This window comes from Microcaecilia unicolor, chromosome 9 (genome assembly GCF_901765095.1).
Source record: "Microcaecilia unicolor chromosome 9, aMicUni1.1, whole genome shotgun sequence".
Taxonomy (NCBI): domain Eukaryota; kingdom Metazoa; phylum Chordata; class Amphibia; order Gymnophiona; family Siphonopidae; genus Microcaecilia; species Microcaecilia unicolor.
Window position 1 is genome coordinate 206,622,304 of NC_044039.1, and position 25,645 is coordinate 206,647,948.

Consider the following 25,645-nt stretch of genomic DNA (forward strand, 5'->3'; position numbering starts at 1 on the left):
TAAACATTTACATGGGTATTTAAGATAAAATGTTGCTCCCATTTGGAGTACCTCCTGCTTCATTTGCAAAAAATTTTTCTGTCGCCTTTGCGTTTCCCTCGCTAGATCTGGAAAAACACGAGTTTGCAAACCCCGAAAAGTTTTATCTTTCTTCTGAAAGAATTTTTTTAAGATCCAGATCTTGTCAGAGGGAAACGCTACTGTAGCCAACAAAGTAGTAGCTGTTATTTGCTCTGTATCTGACATTTCGAGCAAAGCTGAAACATCAAGTGGTCGATCATTTTGAATATTATTCCTTTGTTGATTGTCCAAAACCCTCACAGGAATGTAAAAGACCTGTGAAAAGGGTGGTATATCTTTGTCTTCTATTTCTAATATTTCTTTAAAGTAATTTTTCAACATGTCTCTAGGTGAAATTAAAGGTTGTCGCACTTTAAAATTTATATACCACTTAATTGACTAAGTGGTCTACAAATGAACATACATAATCGTATTATATACAGCTTAATATACAAATAGACCCACTTTTGTCTACAACATCACAGTTCAATTCATGTTATATCAGAGGGCAAAATACTCCAAAAACTCAATAAAATGCAGCGGTAAACAACTGTGTTTTGAGAAGTTTCTTAAATTTCATTTGCAAAGCCGCAAGTGTCCTGTCAGAATGTTCCACAGTTGCGTACCAGCAACAGTAGAGGAGAAAGTTCTGGTTTCCATGTAGTGTGTCTGCACCACTGGGTCTAAGGACAGCCACGTTGCGTTTTTTTGATCTTAAATGCCCTTTAGGATGGTACATTTTGAGGACATGTTTAAAGTAGAAAGGGGGTAACAGCATAAATAGTTTGTTGAAGCAAGACCGGCCCTTTATATTGAATACGCTGAATAATTAGTAGCCAATACAAATACCTAAGAACTACCCTGTTTCCCCGAAAGTAAGACATCCCTCAAAAGTAAGACCTATCAAATTTTTGTTTGAAAGCAGGGCCGCCCCCCCCCCCCCACCCGAGGTCGCCGCCCCCCCCCCCCCCCCCTCCGTCGCTCCCAGAACTAACCTTAAACGCCTCCTTTCACCTTTGCAGCAGCAGGGTATACCTCGCCTTCCTTCCGTGCCCCGCCCTCGCGGATGTTATGTCAGGCAAGGGCGGGACACGGAAGGAAGGAGTGGCCTGCCCTGCTGCTGCGAAGGTGAAAGGAGGCGTTTAAGGTTAGTTCCGGGAGCGACGGAGGGCGGGCGGACCAACCCCGATGCTTCCCGAAAAATAAGACAGCCCCTGAAAATAAGACCTAGCGCATTTTTGGGGGCAAAAATTAATATAAGACAGTGTCTTATTTTCGGGGAAACATGGTAGTAATATGTATGAAAATTTTGATACACCAACAGTAAGTCATGCTGCAGCATTCTGTACCGCTTGCAATGCCCTGAGTCGTGGAGTTGATAAACCAAGGTACAGACGCACAAGGTGGAGGAACACACTTTCCCTATGTGCATCAGCAAGAGAGAGTCCAGGGAGTAGGGTAGATAGGCTCTTCCAAAAGACCAAGGGAGACGTAAGTTCAAACGTTGATCTTTATTGGAACAATCGCAATAGACTCGACACAGCTGCATGTTATTTTGACATTGGAACCTTCATCTACCTTTGTATAACCGACATCACGAGACTCCTGAGGCAGGCATGTTTTACGCCGAAACACAGCAGCTGTCTATTGCGATTGTTTGAACTTAGGCTCGTCCAAAAGACCAAGGGAAATGTAAGTTCAAATGGTGATCTTTATCGGAACAATCGCAATAGACAGCTGCTGTGTTTCGGCGTAAAACACGCCTGCCTCAGGAGTCTCGTGATGTCGGTTATACAAAGGTAGATGATGGTTCCAGTGTCAAAATAACATGCAACTGTGTCGAGTCTATTGCGATTGTTCCAATAAAGATCACCGTTTGAACTTACATTTCCCTTGGTCTTTTGGACGAGCCTATCTACCCTACTCCCTGGGCTCGCAAACCAAGGTACAGGGCATTGCAATAATCCAATTGAGACCATATCAAACTTTGCACAACAGTTCTGAAGTCGTATGCGGATAACATAGGTCTTAATCTGTGCAAGAAGTGTAGCTGCAAAAAAAACCCCAGTTTGTACTACCTTAGAAACTTGCATGCTCATATTGAGTGCACTATCTAAATAAACTCCTAATAACCTAATTTATTTTTGTACTCAATATATCTGTTCCCTAAGTACACACAATCGGGCCACATACCTTGCTCACTTCTTCCCACAATCGTTACTTTGGTTTTAGCAATATTCAAAACCAAACCTTTCATCATCAATCCAGTTCCTCACTCATACCATGTAGAAACTCAACTGGTCATCCAAACTATGACTCCCAAGCCTTTACCGGAAAAAAAAAAATGAACATTATCAGCATATAAACAATAAAAGACAAAGATTGGAACCATTTTATCATCTGCCCACCTATTCCTAAATGTTTCAATTTCACAAGCAGAAGCTCTTAAGTCAGCTGAATCAAAGGCACCAGGAGATATCTAGTGAAACCAAACAAAAACAAGTTCTATCCTCCATCTTCCTCATAATCACATGAACAGTAGAGACCAACAGGGATTCGACACTATTGTTGCTTCTGAAATCTGAATCGATATGAATCCAAAACCTTATTCAACTCATCAAGCTATTTCAAAACTGCTTTTTCAATAATCTTCCCAACAAACGGGAAAGCAGAGAGAGGCCGGTAATTATTCAATTCCTTAATATCCAAGCCTACCTTTTTCAACACAGGTTTTACAGTAGCTTGCTCACGAGATGTGGGAAAACTCCTTCTCGCAAAGACCATAAGGGTGATTTCCTTTGATAATACCTGCAATATCCTTGAGGAACATGGATCAGACACAGCTCTCATAGGGGGTCACACGAATCATTACTTCTGTCTCACTATCTGTTACAGATATGAATTACATCCATCGATCACAACAACAAATGAAGAATCCAATGTAGTCATGCAAATTTGATTTTTCACTAATGTTCTCAACTTACTCAGAAACTTCACAAACACATTAACATCCGGTTTCATTCTCATTTTCACGTTTATAACCTTCAAATAAGAACTTTACTGTTCGAAATAATTCCAGTGGCTTATCAAGAGCCTTTCCTATTTTCAGTTTAAAATATTTATTCCTCTGAGCATCCAAATGGTAGATGAAATTTAATGCGGACAAATGCAAAGTGATGCACATTGGGAAGAATAACCCAAGTCAGTTACCTAATGCTAGGGTCCAACTTGGGGGTCAGCACCCAAGAAAAAGATCTAGGTGGTGGTGTAGACATTACGTTGAAATCTTCTGCCAAGTGTGCGATTGTGACCAGGGAAGGGAAATGGGACGTCAGACTCACAGAAACAGAAGCCTGCGCAGCCGCTTTGCTGATCTGCAAGGGCAGGCATCTACATGGAGTGTTGCTAGTGGAATAGCAACATTCCGTGTAGAATCTCAAATAGTAGCAACATTCCATGTAGAATCTCCAATAGTAGCAACAGAATCTCAAATAATAGCAACATTCCATGTAGAATCTTCAAATAGTAGCAACAGCAACATTCCATGTAGAATCTCAAATAAGGAAAGGGAAATGGAACTTGATGAACCAACTTTCTGAGGTTTTTGCAACTACATTCAAAGCGGTTTACATATATTCAGGTACTTATTTTGTACCAGGGGCAACGGAGGGTTAAGTGACTTGCCCAGAGTCACAAGGAGCTGCAGTGGGAATCGAACTCAGTTCCCCAGGATCAAAGTCCACTGCACTAACCACTAGGCTACTCCTCCACCCCAAGTAAACAGGATGCTAGAAATTATTAGGAAAGGGATGGTAAATAAGACCAAGAATACTATAATGCTACTGTATCGCTCCATGGTGCAACCTCACGTTGAGTATTGCGTTCAATTCTGGTCTCTGTATCTCAAAAAAGATATATAGCGGAATTAAAAAAGGTTCAAGGAAGAGCGACCAAAATGATAAAGGGAATGAAACTCCTCTCATATGAGGAAAGGCTAAAGAGTTTATCACTCTTCAGCTTGGAAAAGAAATGGCTGAGGGGAGATATGATTGAGGTCTACAAAATCCTGAATGGTGTAGAACGAGTAGAATTGAATTGATTTTCTTTACTCTTTCAAAAAGTACAAAGACCAGGGGATACTTAATGAAATTATATGGAAATACTTTTAAAGCCCCGGGATACATGACAGACCCCATAGACCTACCAACCAGAAACGCATCCGAATCAACACAAACATATCTAAATCTCCACTACCCAAGCTGCAAAGGGCTTAAAAACAAATCAACTTATGCATCCAGTTTTTCCTACATAAGTACACAACTGTGGAACGCATTACCAAAAGCCTTGAAAACAACGTATGACCACCTAAACTTCTGGAAATCACTAAAAACCAACCTGTTTAAAAAGGCATACCCTACCGATCCTACTTAAATGCCTGATCTCTGCAACACAACAAAACGAAAGTATGCAATGGACATAACACAACTCTTCCGCTCTACGATTCCCTAATGTGTCTGTTCCACATGAACCTTATCTTACCACAACATCACTTTGTATTTGTTCATACCGGAGTCGGCGAACGCCTCTCTGGTACTATGTAAGCCACATTGAGCCTGCAAATACTACTACTACTAAGCATTTCTATAGCGCTGCCAGGGTTACGCAGCGCTGTACAAGTTTAAACATGGGGAGGACAGTCCCTGCTCAAGAGAGCTTACAATCTAAAGGTTACAAACTATGTAGTCAGTGTAGGTATCATGAATGGGGAAGGTGGTTATGCGCCAAAAGCAAGGGAGAAGAGATGGGCTTTGAGTAAGGACTTGAAAATGGGCAGGGAGGGCGCGTAGCGTATGGGCTCGGGAAGTCTGTTCCAGGCATAAGGTGATGCGAGGCAGAAGGGGCGGAATAGGTGGGAAAATGTGGGATACCAATGTAACAATGTAACAAATATAAATAAATAAATAAAACAAATGAGGAAATATGTTTTCACTGAACGAATAGTTACTCTGGCAATGAGTTCCAGAGCTTATGTGGTATTGAGACTGCTTGCCCTGGGATTGATAGCATGGAATCTTACTACTGTTTGGGTTTCTATATAAAGAGAGAAAGGAGAAAAAGGCAATGTGACAGTTGGTATATTTTTATGGTTCTAACCAACTATTCAAAATTTAAAAGAACAACAAGGAGGTATTAGACTTCTAAATATACAAAGCCATTGGATCTCTTACAGCCCCAGCTGTTTCAAATCCCAGCCTATATCGTGAAATCAATCATTTGCCCCCACTGTTACAATCTTAAAATTACAACTTTATTAAGACTCTCTTCAAAAATAATTACAATGTCAAAGTCATGACAAAAATATTCATAATTAAAAAGAAGAGAAAAGGCACCACTCATTTGCCACTGCAGAACCAGCCCTGTAATCATTTCAACACCCGATGCCCACAACTCTTTTCACATTGACGTTTCGATCAGTGAGACCTGTTTCCAGGGGAATTCATAAGGTCGCTATACCGCCATCTTGTGGAGTAGGCATTCTTTTCCCCTTTTTTAAGTCTGAGTCTTTGGGTTTCTGCCAGGTACTTGTGACCTGGATTGGCCACTGTTGGAAACAGGATACTGGGCTAGATGGACCATTGGTTATTTACAATTGATAATATAACCTATCCTCTTGTATCCTCAGTGATAATCTTAGGGGTTACAATTGATCAGTTTTTATCCTTAGACAGTCAAATCTCGAATGTTAGCTCTAGTTCCTTCCATATGCTTTGCAAACTAAAGAGATTGCGATCATTTTTCACAAGACCAGTCTTCCGTACCTTAACCCAATCTCTTGGTCTAACAAAAATCGACTATTGTAATTCCATCTGTGCTGGAATTAAATGCGTCCTTCTCAAAAAAAAAACTACGAACTTGAAAACACAGCTGCTCATCTAATTTGTAAATCACCGTGCTTTGCTAAAGCTACCCCACTCCTTCATCATCTACACTGGTTATCGAGAACAGAATTTTGTTCAAACTATATGCATTGGTCCATTAAATTTTATTTGGTATGTCACCATCCTATATGAATGAACTCATTGATTTACCTCCACGCAATGTTTCCATGTCATCCAAAGAATATCTGGTTTTACGTTTCCCCAGTTGCACCAATGTATCTTACAAAACAATCCACAATGCTAACTTTTCTTATCAGTGCACCACTAATGTTGGACCCCCTCTTGCGAGAGAACGGATCGCATCCGGAGATAGTGGGAGTCCCAGTTGGGCACTCCACTTTTACACTTTCAGCTTTTGCGGACGATTTATTGGTACATATCACTGATCCTAGGAGCTCCTTGAAGGCATTGCTGGAGTTATTTCAGGAATATGGAGATTTTGCTGTGTTCAGGTTAAATTTTTCCAAGACTTTGGCTTTGGCCTCAGTGGAGCATCTGCGGCAGGACTGTGGAGCAGATTTTCCGTTTCAATGGGCACGGGAGTCCTTTTTATATCTAGGGGTAAAGCTCACTATGAAAATGGCCTTGTTGTACCAGACTAATATCTCTTGTCTGTTGGTTAGCACACTAGTACACTTAAATAGGTGGAAATCCTTGCCCCTGTCCCTACATGGCAGAATTCATTTATTTCTGATGATCAAATTCCCGAAGTGGTTATATGTCTTGCTCCCCCTTCGTGTATTCAATAAGGATCTGAAAACGCTTTATAAACATCTGCGTAAATTTATTTGGGGAGGTAGGAAACCAAAGCTGGGTATTCATTTGTAGTTGGGTCTATGGGGGGAGGGAGGGATGGGTATTCCTAATCTACGTAGATATAACCAGGCCTGTTTATGGCGGCATTTGGGTGATTGTTTTTTGGATAGGCAGGATTTCACCACTAGGCAGTTAGAATGGGATTATTTTAGTCCCTGTCACCCTTATTTTTTATTGCAGGCTTCGAGACAGGATATTCCTGCTCATTTTAGAGCGAGTGTATTGTTAAGGCCACTATGGGAACTTTGGAGGGATATGACTATTGGGGTGTGGACTCGGACACTTCTGATCTGTTGCCTCTATAGGGCAACTTAAGGTTTTCTCCGGGATCAGAGAACCCGATTTTTCGGAGATGGGCAGTTATGGGAATAACGAGACTGGAACATGTTTTAACAGCTAAAGGTACTGTAGTGAGCCTTGGGGGTTGGCTTTGACTTTAATAATATTTTCGCATATAATCAGTTGAAACATTACATTTCTACGCTGCGAAACAAGGCCCTGGGAGCACGGCATGGACGGCGTTTGAGACATTTTTTTGGCCAAGTTTTGGGAGAACGACTTTCGGTCTCTGGTTTGTATGGGGTAATTACTAGGTTGGTACCCAGAAAGGATAAGGCTAGAATTGTGGCCTTTGGTCACAAGACCTTGAGTTACCTAATTTGAATGTAGATTTGGATCAGTTAACGTCTCGTATTCCTTTATTGACTATAAATGCAGATCTACGCGAATGTCAGTTCTGAATTCTTCATAGAGCCTATATGACTAAAGCACAAGTTTTCAAAATGGGGGGAGTAGAAGAGCCTTTATGTTCGAAGTGTGGGAGAGAGGTGGGCTCTTTTTTTCATTCTCTTTGGGAGTACCGTGGGGTCCAGAGGTTCTGGTTGTCTCTGTTTCAATATTTGAGGACTCTTCTGAGGGGTCCAGTCCCCCTGTCCCCGCTCAAGGTACTGTTAGATAAGTATGAATCATTTCATCTGGGTAGAAGGGGAGCCCATCTTCTGGTACGTAAGGCCTGCGGGAAACGAGTGATAATGTGTTCCTGGAAGGGAGAATCAAGACCCGAATGCTGGCACTGGCGTAATAGATTCCATGAGTTATTGTTGTGGGAACGCCGAATGGTGGGGTTTTCTCCCCGTAGACGTCGACAGTCCCGTGGGAGCCATATATACAGGTCCTATCACCAAGAGCTCGCAGTTTTATTCTAAATACATTTCATTCTTATATATATATTTTTTTTTTGTAGTATGGGGGGAGGGGGCAGAGTGGTTTTTATATAGAGGTGGGGGGTTAGGAAAGCAGAGGGGAAAGGAGATTTAAGGTTGTAGATTAGAGGATGTACTATGTCTTTAACTTTGAAGCAAGGCTTTCTGTCCCTCTTATGAGGATATATTTGTTGAACACAGAAGGGTTTATCTGTTACTATTAATGGGGGGAGCAGCCTATTTAAGAGCAAGAAGCTATGGGCTACAGGGTCCTTTTGTTGGGAGTTTGGTTTGAATGTAATGTTTATAATATACTATGGCCTGGGTAGCTCACTTGAAGTTTGATCGTTTTGAGGTGAAGTTATTGGATTGTTCTGATAGGTGATTATAACATGTTTCGAGTATTACGATTCTGCAAATAGATATTGACTGAAGTAGAATAGAAGGGAGGGTTGGGTCATGGGATTAGGGTAGGGTAGAAGGGAAGTGTTAAAAAATGTGATGATGTGACTATTCTTGTACTCGAATACAGATGACTTTGTTATTAATCCATTGTATATTGAGAGTAGTGGATGTATATATTTTGTTGAATCATCAATAAAAATTGTTGAAACATAAGCCCAGTATGGCTATTCTTTAATTTATTAGTGTAACCACCAGCTGCCCCTTTTTTAAATTTGAAGGGGTCATTATTCACTACAGTAACTCAACAAAAGTGAGAGAATATGGGCATACAAACAAGGGAGGGTAGGTAATACACTAAATCCACAGTCAAAGTATTAACACACCGGTACAAAGTGGTTTGTTTTTTTCTTTAAAATCATTTATTAACAAAACTGGACATGGCCACGTTTCATCCACAGGCTCCCTCAGGGATGAAACATAGACAAAATCAATTGGCTTCTCACACCTTCTCTTCCAAATTCAATTCTTGGAGACTAGCTGTTCCAAACTGCCCTGTAGTATCTTCTAAAGACCACACAACACCATCAAAATTGAGCTCTTGCAAGCCAAAGCCATACAAGTAGGGGAGGAATCCTGACAATGCAAATGAGTCTCATGGCACCAAGTCCCAGGCTGCTTCTGATTGAACTGAAAGCAGGGCTTTTTTTTTTCAGGGGGTACTTGGGGTACCAGCACCTTTTCCATTGTCTGCTAAAATGGACCCATGGTCCCCAAGTTTGAATGAAAGAGCTCAGGCCCCACACACCAATTCTGCCTTGTCATAGATTCTGTGACTGGTTGCAGGGGGCCTGGCTATTTTGGGGTGGGTCCCTCAGTGATCACCCCACCCCTGAATGGTGGTCTGGCATTTGAGTACTGGCATCTTTTTCACTAGAAGAAAAACGCACTGATTGAAAGTAATGAAAAGCGTGAGAGAACTGCCAGATCAGGAAAAAAGGTGAAAAGAATTGTCAAGTTAGTCGATAAAATGGTGTTGCTGAGGTGAAGGGGGGGGGGGGGGGCTGCCAGAGTATGTCCTTTTCTGAGTGTATCCCTTGGGCATGGTGAGCGGTGGGACATCTCTCACCTCAGTCAGCAGACATGTGCAGCGTTGCTCTCCTCCGTTTCCTTTTAAATTTTCCCTGCTATTTGTTAATGTTTTTTGTTCAGAATTTGAAAACAAACGCAGAGATTTTTTTTTTGTCCTTATTACAGGAGGACTTGACAATCGAGACTCTTCACAAGCAGTTCCAACTGGTGAAAAAACTCACCAACACTAGTCACGTGATGCAATATGGAAATAAGGTGAGTGTCCTACCGTTTGCTTTTTCCTGTAACGTGGAGAAAACTTAGCAGCCCTGATTTGGGTGGGGGGGGGGGGGGGGGGGTGGGGCCTTGAGCCTGACGGTCATTCTTGCTCCTCTTTGACTTAATTGTAGCTGGTAATGCCGTGACCTTTACTGCCTGTCCTGCCATGCTGGGCACAGTTGTTGGTGATCGTTAAGGAGTTCTTTGGATGGGTCCTATAGATAGGTCCAGGAACTCCTGCTCAGAAGGTACCTGAATATTGATAACGCTGGGATCAATATTCTGTAACACAGCTCTGGATAACAACACCTGCTGTTCAAATAAGTTCTTCTGGCTGGGATATTCAGAAGCATGATCTGGATAATACCTCCCAGTGTCCTTACACACGTGCAGAGGCTCATTCTGGGGATTCATCGCCAAAAATAATTTGCATTATTACAGAGACTCACTTGCAGAAATGTATAAGAACAAGACTACTACTACTACTTATCATTTCTATAGCGCTACTAGACGTACGCAGCACTGTACACTTGAACATGAAGAGACAGTCCCTGCTCGACAGAGCTTACAATCTAATTAGGACAGACAGGACAAACAAGAGATAAGGGAATATTAAAGTGAGGATGATAAAATAAGGGTTCTGAACTAGTGAATAAGGGTTAGGAGTTAAAAGCCGCATCAAAAAGGTGGGCTTTTAGCTTAGATTTGAAGACGGTCAGAGATTGGAGCTTGACGTACCGGCTCAGGAAGTCTATTCCAGACATACGGTGCAGCAAGATAAAAGGAACGGAGTCTGGAGTTAGCAGTGGAGGAAAAGGGTGCAGATAAGAGAGATTTGCCCAGTGAACTGAGTTCCCGGGGAGGAATGTAGGGAGAGATGAGAGTGAAGAGGTACTGAGGAGCTGCAGAGTGAATGCACTTATAGGTCAATAAGAGGAGTTTGAACTGTATGAGGAAACGGATAGGAAGCCAGTGAAGTGACTTGAGGAGAGGGCTAATATGAGCGTAACGACCCTGGCGGAATATTAGTCGTGCAGCAGAATTTTGAACAGATTGAAGCGGAGAGAGATGGCTAAGTGGGAGACCTGTGAGAAGCAAGTTGCAATAGTCTAAGCGAGAGGTGATAAGAGCGTGGATGAGGGTTCTGGTAGTGTGCTCAGAAAGGAAAGGGCGAATTTTGCTGATATTATAGAGAAAGCAATGACAGGTTTTAGCAGTCTGCTGAATATGTGCAGAGAAGGAGAGGGGGGAGTCGAAGATGACCCCAAGGTTTCGAGCTGATGAGACAGGAAGGATGAGAGTGTTATCCACAGAAATAGAGAATGGGGGAGGAGGAGAGATTGGTTTAGGGGGAAAGATAAGAAGCTCAGTCTTGGTCATGTTTAGTTTCAGATGGCGCTGAGACATCCAGGCAGCAATGTCAGACAGGCAGGCTGATACTTTGGCCTGGATTTCGGCTGAGATTTCTGGTGTGGAGAGGTAGAGTCATCAGCATAAAGATGATACTGAAAACCATGGGATGAGATCAGAGTACCAAGGGAAGAAGTATAGATGGAGAAGAGAAGAGTTCCCAGGACAGATCCATGAGGTACACCAACTGACAGTGGGATAGAAGTAGAAGAGGATCCACTAGAGTATACACTAAAGGTACGCTGGGAGAGATAAGAAGAATACCAGGAAACACCTTGGTAGCTCCACTCATCAGAGGAAGTTGATAAACTGTTAACTACCGCTCTTCCAGCTGAGATGGGTTAGAGATCTACCAAAGAAGGCAGCATGGCTTAAATCCTTCTATCAGCTGAGTCAGTGGTTTCCAAACTTGTTTTATGTCATGGTAATACCATTCCTCGCCTCCCCCATTCATTTTGGCTTCACTGACCTCTCCACTCAACTCTTGCATTCTCCTCGTTGCCTTCTTGTCCCCCTGATGAATATTATACACATAATCCCATGCCGTCCTCTGTTCCGTCCTTCCCCGTTGTTACCGCAGGAGTTGAAGAATGTTTTTCCCTGCCTCTTGCTGCTGATTGGTTCATTCTGCTAGCCCAAGACCTATCAGAAGCTAGAGGTGGGAAATGGGCAGCTGCCGTAAGCAGAGGTTTGAGGGAGAGAACCTTTTCGGTAGTGGTGCCAATTTGGCGGAGAATGCTTCCAAGTGAGATTCAGGGTTGTTTGGTTTATTTGAAGCTTCAGAGAGCCGTGAAAACATAAATTGTTTGGGCAGGCCTTTGGAAGGTTGGAGGAATGAGAGGTAGGCCATACTTATTGTTAAAACTTGCTATACCGCTTGTAGCTGCCACTTGGGAGATCAAAGTGGTGCAGAATCAAAAAAAAATTCACATTAAAGAAAGGAACTACAATGTCAGATAGGTTAGTTAAAATAAAGCACACAAAGAATAGGCAAAAAATAGAACTAAAATTCAGACTCGTGCTACCCAAATTCCAATACCAGCAGATCTACCGTAAGTACCCTCAAAAGCCTTTTGGAAAAGCCAGGTGTTCAGTTTACTTTTAAGAAGTTTTAGGGACAAATTTAATTACCTCACTAATTATTCCCAAGTCTAGGTCATTTATAAATATGTTAAAAAGCAGCGATCCCAGCACAGACCCCTGAGGAGCCTCACTGTCTACCCCTTCTCATTGAGAATACTGACCATTTAATCCTAGTCTCTGTTTTCTGTCTTTTTTAACCAGTTCTTAATCCACTCTTGGACATTACCTTCTATCCCATGACTTTCTAATTTCCTCAGGAGTCTTTCATAAGGTACTTTGTCGAATGCGTTCTGAAAATCCAGATAAACAGTATTGATCGGCTTGGCTTACCTTTATCAATGTGTTTATTCACCCCTTCAAAGAAATGTAGTAGATTGGCGAGACCATACAGTTCACTGTCTGCTGATCTAACAGTCTCGTTCCTACAATCCCTTCCTCTCCCTCAGAGATCCTGTGTACTGGAAGACTGTTCCATACATCAGCTACCCTTGATGTGACGAAATATTTCCTTAGATCTGAGTCTATTCCTTTCATTCCCATCTTGTGTTAGATTTAGGAGAAAAATTAGAAGATATTTCTTCGTAGGGTAGCAAACGCATGATTGGCCTAGAGGGCAACTGAGATTGAAATGGTAACAAATTTAAGAAGGCCAGGCATAAGCAAAGGAAATGAAGGGAAAACCAAAAGGTACATGATAGAGTCTGACACTGTTCGGTTACCATGAGCTTATGCAGGACTGGAGACAGACTGAATTTCAGTTTCTAGCTTCAGCGCTGGAACTGGCTCGAAATCTAGATTCAGCAATGCTTTGGTTTTGACCAAAAATGCACATGCATTTTCGCTGAAACTGAAACTCCCCACCCGTAGGCCCTTCCTGGGCCTACCTTTGAAGCCCTTGTGGTCTAGTGGCCATTTTGGAGCATGAGCAATCCCTGGTTGCTGCGGCCCATGGCAGTTCCAATCTCAAAATGACTACCGTGACCTGCTGCGGCAGTCTCGGAAGGCTGCTGTGGGGATTGCTCCTGCCCGAAAAAGGGCACTAGACCATCAGGGCTTTGAAGGGTAGGCCTGGGGATGATGGAGTTTGTGGTTGGTGGGAGGGGCAGGCTTTCTGCGGCAGGGGGCAAGGTGACAGTTTCAGTTCCAGTGTGAAACTTGAGCGGTTTTGGTTGGTTGCCCTCTAGGTAAGAGCGCTGGCAACTGACACCTTCATTCCCTAGAAAGGGCAGCCCATGTTTTATACTGGGGCACCAGCTGATGTCTGGGTCTGACACAGCATTTGCTTATGATGTGGCTGGAGCTTTGGCACAGAATGTGCTCAGCGTGTCATCTGCCGAGATCGTAGTCGCATCTTTTTGTACGACTCTCTCTGTTTCTGTTCTGCAGACCATCTCTCGAATGAAATTGATGCAGTTCCAAGGGATGGGAAAGAAACCGGCCTCTCCCATTTCCTATCCTCCAGTAAAACACCTGGACCTCGTTGCCAGTCCTGATGTACCTCTGGAAATCCTGAGACGGAAATTGATGGCCACAAATGATATTGTAACAGCTAAGAATATTGTCGAGCAAATGAAAGATCACCTGACAGTAAGTGTGAAGAAAAGAGAGTCTCAAATCCTTTCCCAGGCCTCCAGGACTTCCTGTCCCCCACACCGATCTTGACCTACATTCCTAACAATAAGATACATTTTTAATGGACCATCAGAAGGTTAATATTTAAATCATCAGGTTACTTCTGAGTCAGATTTTGCCCAGTTGCTCTATGTGTATGTAATCTCACGCATAGATTATTGTAATGCTCTGTTTGTGGAGTCGCCTAGTAAGAGCTTGAAGAGGCTTCAGTGGGTTCAGAATTCGGCAATTCGACTTTTGAAAAAATTTTACCAAGCTGCGGTAAGCCCAACGCGGACTTACCGCTTGCTATACAGGAAGTACCGTTGTGCTACTGCAGCAGCCCGGCAGTACTTTCCACACCTAGCGCCCCGTGATTTCCGGCGCTACAAAAATGTATTTATTTTTCTAACGCTGGAGTGTACCCAGTGGTAATCAGGCAGTGCCGCACGCTGCCCGGTTACCGCCAGCTTAACGCGGGAGCTCTTACCTTCACCTTAATGGGTGGCGGTAAGGGCTCCCTCCTGAAATGGCCGCTCGGCACGTGCTTTACTTGCTGTCCAGCCATTTCCTGTCGGAAAGCGAGACTTCCCTTGTACCAGCTGTGGTAAAAGGGGGCCTTGGCAGACGTGTAAAACGTGCCGAACGCCCACGCTGGTCCCCTTTTGCCACAGCTTGGTAAAAGAGGCCCTGTGTGATCATGTTTCACCCTCTTTTCTCCAAATCCAACGAAGCACACACACACAGAAGGTGATCTCTCCACAGGAGAAGCAAAAGACAAACACACAAACAGTGGATCCAAAAAGAGTCCTCTCGCAGTTGGTGTCTTCCTAAACAAGGCCTTTATTCAAATCAATAAAAACAACCCGACACGTAACGTGTTTCGGCCGTGAAGGCCTGCTTCAGGGGTCTATTGGTCTTTGATGCAAAACAACTTGTAAAGCAGATGACTCGCAGTCAAATATCTGTTAACAAAGATACCTTGTGCAATGCGCTGCTGCAGCTATCTGTGTCAAACGCAGTGTGCTGGTTCAGAAAAACAACCGATTGTGAGGGGAGACATGATAGAGGTATATAAAATGATGAGTGGAGTGGAACAGGTGGATGTGAAGCGTCTGTTCACGCTTTCCAAAAATACTAGGACTAGGGGGCATGCGATGAAACTACAGTGTAGTAAATTTAAAACAAATCGGAGAAAATGTTTCTTCACCCAACACGTAATTAAACTCTGGAATTTGTTGCCGGAGAACGTGGTGAAGGCGGTTAGCTTGGCAGAGTTTAAAAAGGGATTGGACGTTTTCCTAAAGGACAAGTCCATAAACCGCTACTAAATGGACTTGGGAAAAATCCACAATTCCGGTAATAACATGTATAGAATGTTTGTACGTTTGGGAAGCTTGCCAGGTGCCCTTGGCCTGGATTGGCCGCTGTCGTGGACAGGATGCTGGGCTCGATGGACCCTTGGTCTTTTCCCAGTGTGGCATTACTTATGTACCTTATGTAAAGATCAATAGACCCCTGATGCAGGCCTTGTTTAGGAAGACACCAACTGTGAGAGGACTCTGTTCGTGTGTTTGTCGCCCTCTTTTCTATCATTACACTGGCTAAAGCTGCCAGTGTATACACCAAACTGGTTGTTGCTCTCTCAGTGTGAGAAACGTTTTCTTCTACCTTCTGCAAGACTTTTCCAGCTGGAATGTGCTCATTCACAAGCTTTTTCTTATTCATTGGTTTGGTTATAGAATAAGCTGCGTCCTGAGGTGAGATGCATTAATGATCTTTTAAGTTGCTGTAAGGCTGTGTAAACTCACTTGATTTAATGAGTTCCGATGGACTGTTTAATTTTTAAGCTGGCAGATTGGTTTCATTGATTTTATGTTTGTGTAATTGATCATAAGTTGTATGTATTGTGGTTTTTATTATTACTATTGTAAACCATGTAACCCGTTCTGGGCGTAGTTGATAGGGCGGGCTATAAAATAGAGTTAATAAATAAGCAGTCTAATCATGATTATGACACATGATTTCCTCATTAGTCCAAATTAATAAAACACTTTTTTTGAAGGCTTTGTGAAAATATCTTGGTGTGTCAAGTGACTTCCGCTTGCCACACCAAAGATGAGTGCCCGTTACAGAATAGCATTAAGTTCTGATTTAGGTGCCAGGGCTTACACTTGCTGAAACCAGGTGAAATTTGGGCTTTGGAAATGGAAAGGGGAAATGGGACTTGATATACCGCCTTTCTGAGGTTTTTGCAACTACATTCAAAGCGGTTTACATATCTTCTGGTACTTATTTTGTACCAGGGGCAATGGAGGGTTAAGTGACTTGCCCAGAGAATCAAACTCAGTTCCCCAAGATCAAAGTCCACTGCACTAACCACTAGGCTACTCCTCCACTAGCAACGTTCCATGTAGAAGTCGGCCCTTGCAGACTCACAGAAGCAGAAACCTGCGCGGACACATTGGTGATCTGCAAGGGCCGACTTCTACATGGAATGTTGCTAGTGGAATAGCAACATTCCATGTAGAATCTCCAATAGTAGCAACAGAATCTCAATAGTAGCAACATTCCATGTAGAATCTCAAATAGGGAAAGGGAACTGGGACTTGATATACCACCTTTCTGAGGTTTTTGCAACTACATTCAAAGCGGTTTACATATATTCAGGTACTTATTTTGTACCAGGGGCAATGGAGGGTTAAGTGACTTGGCCAGAGTCGCAAGGAGCTGCAGTGGGAATCAAACTCAGTTCCCCAGGATCAAAGTCCACTGCACGAACCACTAGGCTACTCCTCCACTTGACACACTTTCAGTTATTTTTAACAGAAGCTTCCAAAAAGTTTTTAATTAATTTAGACCAATGAGGAAGTCAGATGTTATAATCATCGTTGGACCACTTGTCCCAATGATTTAAACGTTAACCTTCTGATGGTCCTGGTCCTTTAAACATTTAACTTATTGATTGATGATATATACGATTTAGTAGCTGGATGTCTGTTTGTGTATCTGATATTGCCCTGCTCCGTACAAAATTTGTTCATTAGTGTTGTGTTTTGCCTACATTCTTGGCAAAGTTGCTCCTTGGTGGAGATTAAATGAACAGATCAAAGTGACATCCAAACGATTTTATTAGAGATATCATATATAAGAAAGTTGCCTGACACAGGCCGTGTTTCGCCCACAGAGGGCTGCGTCAGGGGCTAAAATGTATCCTCCCGAAAAGAACAACTAAAATGTATCTTCCCAAAAGGAACAATTGCAATACTCATATGATGACGAGAAAGAGTAAAAGAAGAAAAAAACCAGCACAGACGGCAAGTCCTATTACGTGCTCAAATCACCAAGCAGTACTCCATCACTGAAGCGCTCTGTGGGCGAAACACAGCCTATGTCGGGCAACTTTTTTATATATGATATCTCTAATAAAATCCTTTGGATGTCACTTTGATCTGCTCATGTAATCTCCACGTTGGATCTTGCAGATCGCTTGCCGTTGTTTTTTTTGGGACCCTCAAAGTTGCTCCTTGTCAATTATGAAGGCACAGCGACGTCTCTCATTAAATCAAGCAATCATAAGTACATAAGTACATAAGTACATAAGTAGTGCCATACTGGGAAAGACCAAAGGTCCATCTAGCCCAGCATCCTGTCACCGACAGTGGCCAATCCAGGTCAAGGGCACCTGGCACGCTCCCCAAACGTAAAAACATTCCAGACAAGTTATACCTAAAAATGCGGAATTTTTCCAAGTCCATTTAATAGCGGTCTATGGACTTGTCCTTTAGGAATCTATCTAACCCCTTTTTAAACTCCGTCAAGCTAACCGCCCGTACCACGTTCTCCGGCAACGAATTCCAGAGTCTAATTACACGTTGGGTGAAGAAAAATTTTCTCCGATTCGTTTTAAATTTACCACACTGTAGCTTCAACTCATGCCCTCTAGTCCTAGTATTTTTGGATAGCGTGAACAGTGTGATACACAACTGCTCCCATATATTACAGCGTAAAACCGTGTCTACGCTGAAGGAAGGTGGAGAAGTGCAGCCACTCCTGGGACCAAAATGGAGGCAGCAATATATTATATGTAATTACTTATCAGGACACACACAAATTAGAGCTACGTTTCCATACTTGTAATGGTTTGACCCCATTGCATGTATGGCAATGTAGTTCTAATTTTCCTTTAGAATGTCTGTTAATACAATTGTTTAAGATGGATGTGCTGAAGCCTCCGGGCGGGGGAGAGGAGTTACAGTTCCAGCTGCAAAGGTGACCCCTGCCATAGGCGCCGATTCTGTGGGTGCTTGAGCACCCCCAATATTTCACCCACTGGAAGTTCATTCACCCACCGGAAGTTCGTTCCCTCCCTCCCTTCCAGGCCCCCCTCCCTCTGAATTTTAAAAGTAATCTATTTTACCTCGTCGGGGTTAGGGCGGCAGCAGCGGTAAAAAGCATGCAGGTTCAGCTCGGTGCTTAGTTCAGTTTTCCCTTCTCTCTCAGCTCTGGTCTCACCCTCATTTCCTGTCTCCACAAGGCCGGGGCCAGAGCTGAGAGAAGGGAAAACAGAACTAAGCACCGAGCCGAGCCTGCATGCTTTTTACCGCTGCTGCCGGCCTAACCCCGACGAGGTAAGATAGATGACTTTTAAAATTTGGAGGGAGGGGGCCTGGAACTTGAAGGGAGGTTGGGACGACAACCCTGGAACTGGGAGGGAGGGGGAACCTTGGAACTGGGAGGGAGAGAGGAAGGACCCTGGAACTGGGAGGGAGGGGGGACCCTGGAACTCGGAGGGAGGGAGGGAGGGGAGCCTGGAACTGGGAGGGGGGGAGGGGGAATGCACCACCTGTAAAAAAAAAAAAAAATTCAGCACCCCCAATCATTTTGAAAAGTTGGCTCATATGACCCCTGCTGACCCTGAGCGGCATTACAGGGGACAGGCATTGAGTACCTTTTTACAGAGCTGTCTCAGTAATCTGGGTAAACCCTCCTGGGGAAGAGGGGAATTGATGAGGGAAGATATCCTCAGACAAACAGTGTGTTTCATTGTCCCGGTTTTGCGTACAGACTCGACATATCATCAAAGAGTCCATGAGGAAGATTGTGCTTTCAGTGACTGGATCAGAAGAACAGACGGAGCAAGTCTTGAAAGACAGACTGAACATCAGCAAACACAGCTGCTACCAGGCAGCTGTGTACCACTTCAAAACCCGCTGCTTCAACTGGCACTCCCCCACGGTAAGCCATCCCCCTAGCCATGAAACAAGAGCTGGGTCAGACCGGGATACCAGTACTGTGCTAGCATAGGGATGGGGGGATATCATAACAGATAAAAAGACAGTATATTCTGCTCTTGAAAAATATGCATCTGATCCTTCTTAGGGTCCACCTTCAAGAAGCAGTTGAGATCCAATAGTAACCCGTTTTTCAGGAGTTACCTCTAAGGAGATGGGGGTCTTGAAAGCACAGGGAGGCATGAAGCCCGTCGAAGTTTTGTAACTTTTCAATATTTTTTTTTTATCCTCTCCTAAGAAAGAGGGGATAATGCTAAATTATCAGAGTCTGGATTAGATAACTACTGACATAAAGACTCCAGTGAACCAGTTGTGTCAAAACTAGCTTTTATTTTTTGTGTTTCCACTATGACACATGTCAACAATTAACAACTCACTCATTCATTACCATTCATGCCACACTCATCCCTTGTTACAAATGCTATAATATACATATGCTGTAATAATTAACAAACATCAAATCTTTAACCAAAGGTTATTATCATGCTGCTTGTTCATCAGGTAAAGTCTCTTTAAACAAATCTCATTCAGTGGAGCGGCAAATCCAAATCAGCCAATGTCCAACCACTTATCTCAAGCTGTTGCTGCCGTTACATATCCCATGAACGACTCAGCTCTGAGTGTATTTCAATTAAATGCTGGTGTTATACCGCAACCCCACTGTCTTGAAACGCTTGATTCTTAAGCAACTTGCAACTCGTGGGTGAGACGGCACAAAATTCGTCTTACAGGCAGAGAAAAACTTTTCTTCATGTGCAGCACGGTTCCCCAATGCTGGACCGCATTTCGCTACACTTCCTCAGGAGGAACCACCCATTGATTGTCGCTGTTATGCGCGGCTGCCTGCCAGATTGGCGTTCACCAAGGCGTGACTAAAGTGGGGTGGCTCTTCGTGAACCCCAATCTGGCAGGCAGCCGCGCATAACAGCGACAATCAATGGGTGGTTCTTCCTGAGGAAGTGTAGCGAAATGCGGTCCAGCATTGGGGAACCGTGCTGCACATGAAGAAAAGTTTTTTCTCTGCCTGTAAGGCGAATTTTGTGCCGTCTCACCCACGAGTTGCTTAAGAATCAAGCGTTTCAAGACAGTGGGGTTGCGGTATAACACCAGCATTTAATTGAAATACACTCAGAGCTGAGTCGTTCATGGGATATGTAACGGCAGCAACAGCTTGAGATAAGTGGTTGGACATTGGCTGATTTGGATTTGCCGCTCCACTGAATGAGATCTGTTTAAAGAGACATTACCTGATGAACAAGCAGCATGATAATAACCTTTGGTTAAAGATTTGATGTTTGTTAATTATTACAGCATATGTATATTATAGCATTTGTAACAAGGGATGAGTGTGGCATGAATGGTAATGAATGAGTTGTTAATTGTTGACGTGTCATATAGTGGACTCATTGAAACAATAAAAGCTAGTTTTGATACAACTGGTTCACTGGAGTCTTCATGTCAGTAGTAATATTTTTTTTATCCCCAGTTTGATGCAAAGGGAGCCTTCCTGGATCACACTGATGTCGTCTGTATTTATCCCTTCCTATAATTTTTGAACAAGCTGCATCTACCAAAAGCAGACTTGGGGTGGAGTTAGGTCTGTTGGGGGGAGGATGGAACATCAGGCCCATTTGGGGGGTAATTCTAGATGGAGCCCCCTAAAGTAATGTGGCAAGAATGCATAAATCCCTGTGTTCTAGATGTTTATGCGTGTAGTTGACATACACGCGTGTAAATGGTTAGCATACTGGTCAAGTTGTGATCTGTAAACACGCGCATAGTTTATGGATGGGCATTCACGTAGGCCATGATTTACAAGGGACACTGTTATCTGTGTGCATACGTTACCGATCCAGGCATAATATTTACACCAGCTCTGTGGCTGGTATAAGTGATGGCACCTGGAATATGGGCACATTCTTGGCATTTAAGCTGGTATTCTATAAAGAATGGATGTCTGTAACACCTGCTTGCAGCCTAAGGGGCCCGTTTGCTAAGCTGCATAGGTGCCAATTCAGAACTACCGCCCAGCTACCACATGGGCCGAGCGGTAATTTCATTTTTTACGCACGTCGGAAAATTTCTGGCGTGCGGCGCTAACTGTGTGGTAATCAGCATTGTACGCGCACTGACAATTACTGCCCGGTTAACGAGTGGATGGCGGTAAAGGTCTCAGGCCCAAAATGGATGTGCGCCAATTTTCATTTTGGCGCACATCCATTTTCAGCCCCCCCCCCCCCCCCCCCCCCCCCCCCCCCCAACAAAGGCCTTTTTTGCAGGTGTGCCAAAAAATGAACCTGTGCACATCCAATACATGTGTCTACAAAACCACAGGCCTTGGGGTCATCTTTGACTCCTCCCTCTCCTTCTCTGCACATATTCAACAGACTGCTAAAACCTGTCGTTTCTTTCTCTATAATATCAGCAAAATTCGCCCTTTCCTTTCTGAGCACACTACCAGAACCCTCATCCACACTCTTATCACCTCTCGCTTAGACTATTGCAACTTGCTTCTCACAGGTCTCCCACTCTCTCTCCTCTTCAATCTGTTCAAAATTCTGCTGCACGACTAATAGTCTGCCAGTGTCGATATGCTCATATTAGCCCTCTCCTCACTTCACTGGCTTCCTATCCGTTTCCGCATACAGTTCAAACTCCTCTTATTGACCTATAAGTGCATTCACTCTGCAGCTCCTCAGTACCTCTCCACTCTCATCTCTCCCTACATTCCTCCCCGGGAACTCCGTTCACTGGGTAAATCTCTTATCTGCACCCTTCTCCTCCACTGCTAACTCCAGACTCCGTTCCTTTTATCTTGCTGCACCATATGCCTGGAATAGACTTCCTGAGCCGGTATGTCAAACTCCATCTCTGACCGTCTTCAAATCTAAGCTAAAAGCCCACCTTTTTGATGCTGCTTTTAACTCCTAACCCTTGTTCACTTGTTCAGAACCCTTATTTTATTATCCTCACTTTAATATTCCCTTATCTCTTGTTTGTCCTATTTGTCTGTCCTAATTAGATTGTAAGCTCTGTTGAGCAGGGACTGTCTCTTCATGTTCAAGTGTACAGCGCTGCGTACGTCTAGTAGCACTATAGAAATGATAAGTAGTAGTAGTAATGTTTCAGTGCATCTTAGTAAAAGGACCCCATAGGCTTTGCTTTGTAGAATTAACCCTCCACATTTTTTTAAATCATTTATTTATAATTTTTTCATTTTACAAGGATCACTTGCAAAACAGTAAAACAGAGATGATTGTACATTAAAACAATATTAGAAGAAAACAATCTCAAGAAGATAAATGGATTTTATACAATCTTTCTCTTTCTTAGACCACAAAATAAATAGGGAGAGTGAAACAAGACAAGGAGATCAATTTAAACAACAGCAAACAAAGAAAACGTGGTATTAACCCGATTATCCCCAGTTATTATTTATCTAAATCATTATTCCACATTGATCATCTGGTTGGTTTCTTCAAGACCATAACGGTGCATAGTCCGTCAATTTCATTGGAAACATACTTATTGTCCAATATTAGTGAAAGTAATACACCTGATTTCATTTTTTTCCCTTTTAAAACCAGAAATTGTTTAACAATACAAACCCTTGAATCTCCAATCCAATTCCCGCTGATTAGAGTAATCCCAGTTTCACAGGTTTCACTCCTTTTGAATGAATATATTAAGAGGAATCATTTCAGAGGAAAAAAAACATTAGGAGTCATACCCGGAATAACCCTCCATATTTTAAAACTTTTTTTTTTTGGGGGGGGGGGGGGAGGGTGACAGAAGTAATATGTTTTCTGTAGGAAATGCATTGGACTTGATTTGATTTAATTACTTGCATTACAAGACATATGAGGAGAGACTTGCTGACCTGAACATGTATACCCTGGAGGAAAGGAGAAACAGGGGTGATATGATACAGACGTTCAAATATTTGAAAGGTATTAATCCGCAAACGAACCTTTTTCCGGAGATGGGAAGGTGGTAGAACTAGAGGACATGAAATGAGATTGAAGGGGGACAGACTCAAGAAAAATGTCAGGAAGTATTTTTTCACGGAGAGAGTGGTAGATACTTGGAATGCCCTCCCGTGGGAGGTGGTGGAGATGAAAACGGTAACGGAATTCAAAAATGCGTGGGATAAACATAAAGGAATCCTGTTCAGAAGGAATGGGTCCTCAGAAGCTTAGCGGAGATTGGGTGGCAGCACCGGTGGTGGGAGGCGGGGCTAATGCTGGGCAGACTTAAACTGTCTGTGCCCTGAAAATGGCAGATACAAATCAAGGTCAGGTATACATATAAATTAGCACATATGACTTTATCTTGTTGGGCAGACTGGATGGACCGTACAGGTCTTTCTCTGCTGTCACCTACTATGTTACTATACTGCTTAATACAGTTAAGTTTTAAAGCGTTTTACAATAAAACAGGAACAAGTACAATGAGTGTTCAAACAAGTAAAACCAAACACTATAACAATCTAACATACCTGAACAGATGCTATATAAAGTGCTCTCCTTCCGCTTTCTTCATGGGTTTCCCCATTTGTCATGTGGCCCCTCCAGCTTCACCCAGTAAGGTGTAGGTGAGGGGCTTTTTTTAAAATATAGTACTTTTAGGGATCCTTTGCAGAAAGGGAACTTGAATGACACAGGCTAAAAGTCCAGAGTCAAACTCATGTCTGCTGGAGAATCGGACCTTTGGTTTTCGTGAGAATTGTGGTGATTGTGACCCCACGATAAGGCCTTGGTAAGAGTGTTCGGGGCCTGGCATCAAATTGGTAGCAAGCGCTCTCATCTCTCCCTACACTCCTCCCCGGCAACTCCGCTCACTGGGCAAATCTCTCTTATCTGCACCCTTCTCCTCCACCGCTAACTCCAGACTCCGTTCCTTCTATCTTGCTGCACCGTATGCCTGGAATAAACTTCCTGAGCCGGTACGCCAAGCCTCATCTCTGGCCATCTTCAAATCTAGGCTAAAAACCCACCTCTTCGATGCTGCTTTTAACTCCTAAACCTAACCCTTCAACTATCCCTTATACGTCCTGTCTGTCCTAACCCTTATCCCTTACTTGTCCTGTCTGTCATAATTAGATTGTAAGCTCTGTCGAGCAGGGACTGTCTCTCCATGTTCAAGTGTGAAGCACTGCGTATGTCCAGTAGCGCTATAGAAATGATAAGTAGTAGTAGTAGTAGTTATTGTAGCAGGCAGTCTCAGATGGCACTGCATCTATGCCAATGGCACGACCTCTGAGGGAGATTCAGGGTCCAAGATGGCAGAGTTTTAGAAGGCGCCCTGATACCTGTTCTACTTCCCACCAAAAGGACAGCAGTGCACCTACTGGTTCTGAGCTGGAGCAGGATGAAGCTGCAAAGTAAAAGAAAATAAAAATAGTAAATAACATGAGAACACAGTCTCCCGAGGAGAGGACATCCCATTCCCCTGCAGTTACTCTTACTGATGCTGAAGGTCATACAGTAGTTTTTTTTTTTTTTTTTTTTTAATTGCGCTGCTTTTCTAGATTTTCATGTCTTTGTTTACACTTGTACTTAGACACTCTCCTTTGCCACTTGCATTTTCCCCTCCTCCACACCAGAGTTATAGGTCAGAAATGTCTCCAACTTGGCTGTCTCTGACATGCTGACAGTTCTTTGCACATATTTACCTTTGATGTGGGTTTTTCAGCCAGGGAGAACTGTGCCACCTGCCACATAATGTGTAGAGTTCCTGTTCTGCTTTGTATGTGTATTGTCTTAACACCTTTGGGGGAGGGGGGAGTTATTAGCACGGGTTACTGTTAGGACAGGTTATTTTACCACAAACGTATGCTATTTTAGTACAGGTCCCATTCATGAGACCTAGTAGTTACTAATAACTGGGGTTAACAGTAAAATAACATGTCTTAATGGTAGCCCACGTTGGTAACTACCCCCCTTAATTAAGGAACAAGGAAATGTCTATGGAAATCAAAATTGCTGCTGTATATACTAAAAGTGAGCCAGGTATAGGACAATGAAGCCATTGTGACATCACTGATGAGATTTGGCTCTTAGGCATTGGTGGAATGAGGCATTATGACATCACAGTAGCAGCTCTGGTTACCACTGACTGGAAACTCTTCACACAAAGGGGGAATTATCAATGTGGGCTACCATTATGACATGTTATTTTAACACTAACTTGTGCGATTTTTGCACAGGTCCCATTTTATGTAGTGAGACCTAGTTACTATTAACTGGGGTTAACAGTAAAATATTTCATGGGCCACTGTTAAAATGTGTTATATATATATATATATATATATATATATATATATATATATAATATGTTGTCAGTCTTTGTGCTAAAAAAATGTTTCTCTAACTAGAGTGAATCCTGGTGTTGGGGCTGTGTTGTTATGCTGGTTCCCAATCTCTCTCAAAATTCCCCCTCTTGAAAGAATTTCCTAGGGTTCTCAAAGAATCCCCCC

At 43.1% G+C, this 25,645-nt stretch overlaps 1 protein-coding gene across 2 annotated transcripts in view; it reads left to right on the plus strand.

Moving 5' to 3' along the window:
• LGMN (legumain) overlaps positions 1 to 25,645 on the plus strand; it is an 89,292-nt gene that overhangs the window by 61,056 nt on the left and 2,591 nt on the right. For both annotated transcript variants that reach the window (XM_030214433.1, XM_030214432.1), the window contains exons 10-12: positions 9,677 to 9,766; positions 13,649 to 13,849; positions 18,941 to 19,111. In XM_030214433.1, the coding sequence (XP_030070293.1) occupies positions 9,677 to 9,766; positions 13,649 to 13,849; positions 18,941 to 19,111 (462 nt within the window). The remainder of the gene's footprint in view (positions 1 to 9,676; positions 9,767 to 13,648; positions 13,850 to 18,940; positions 19,112 to 25,645) is intronic.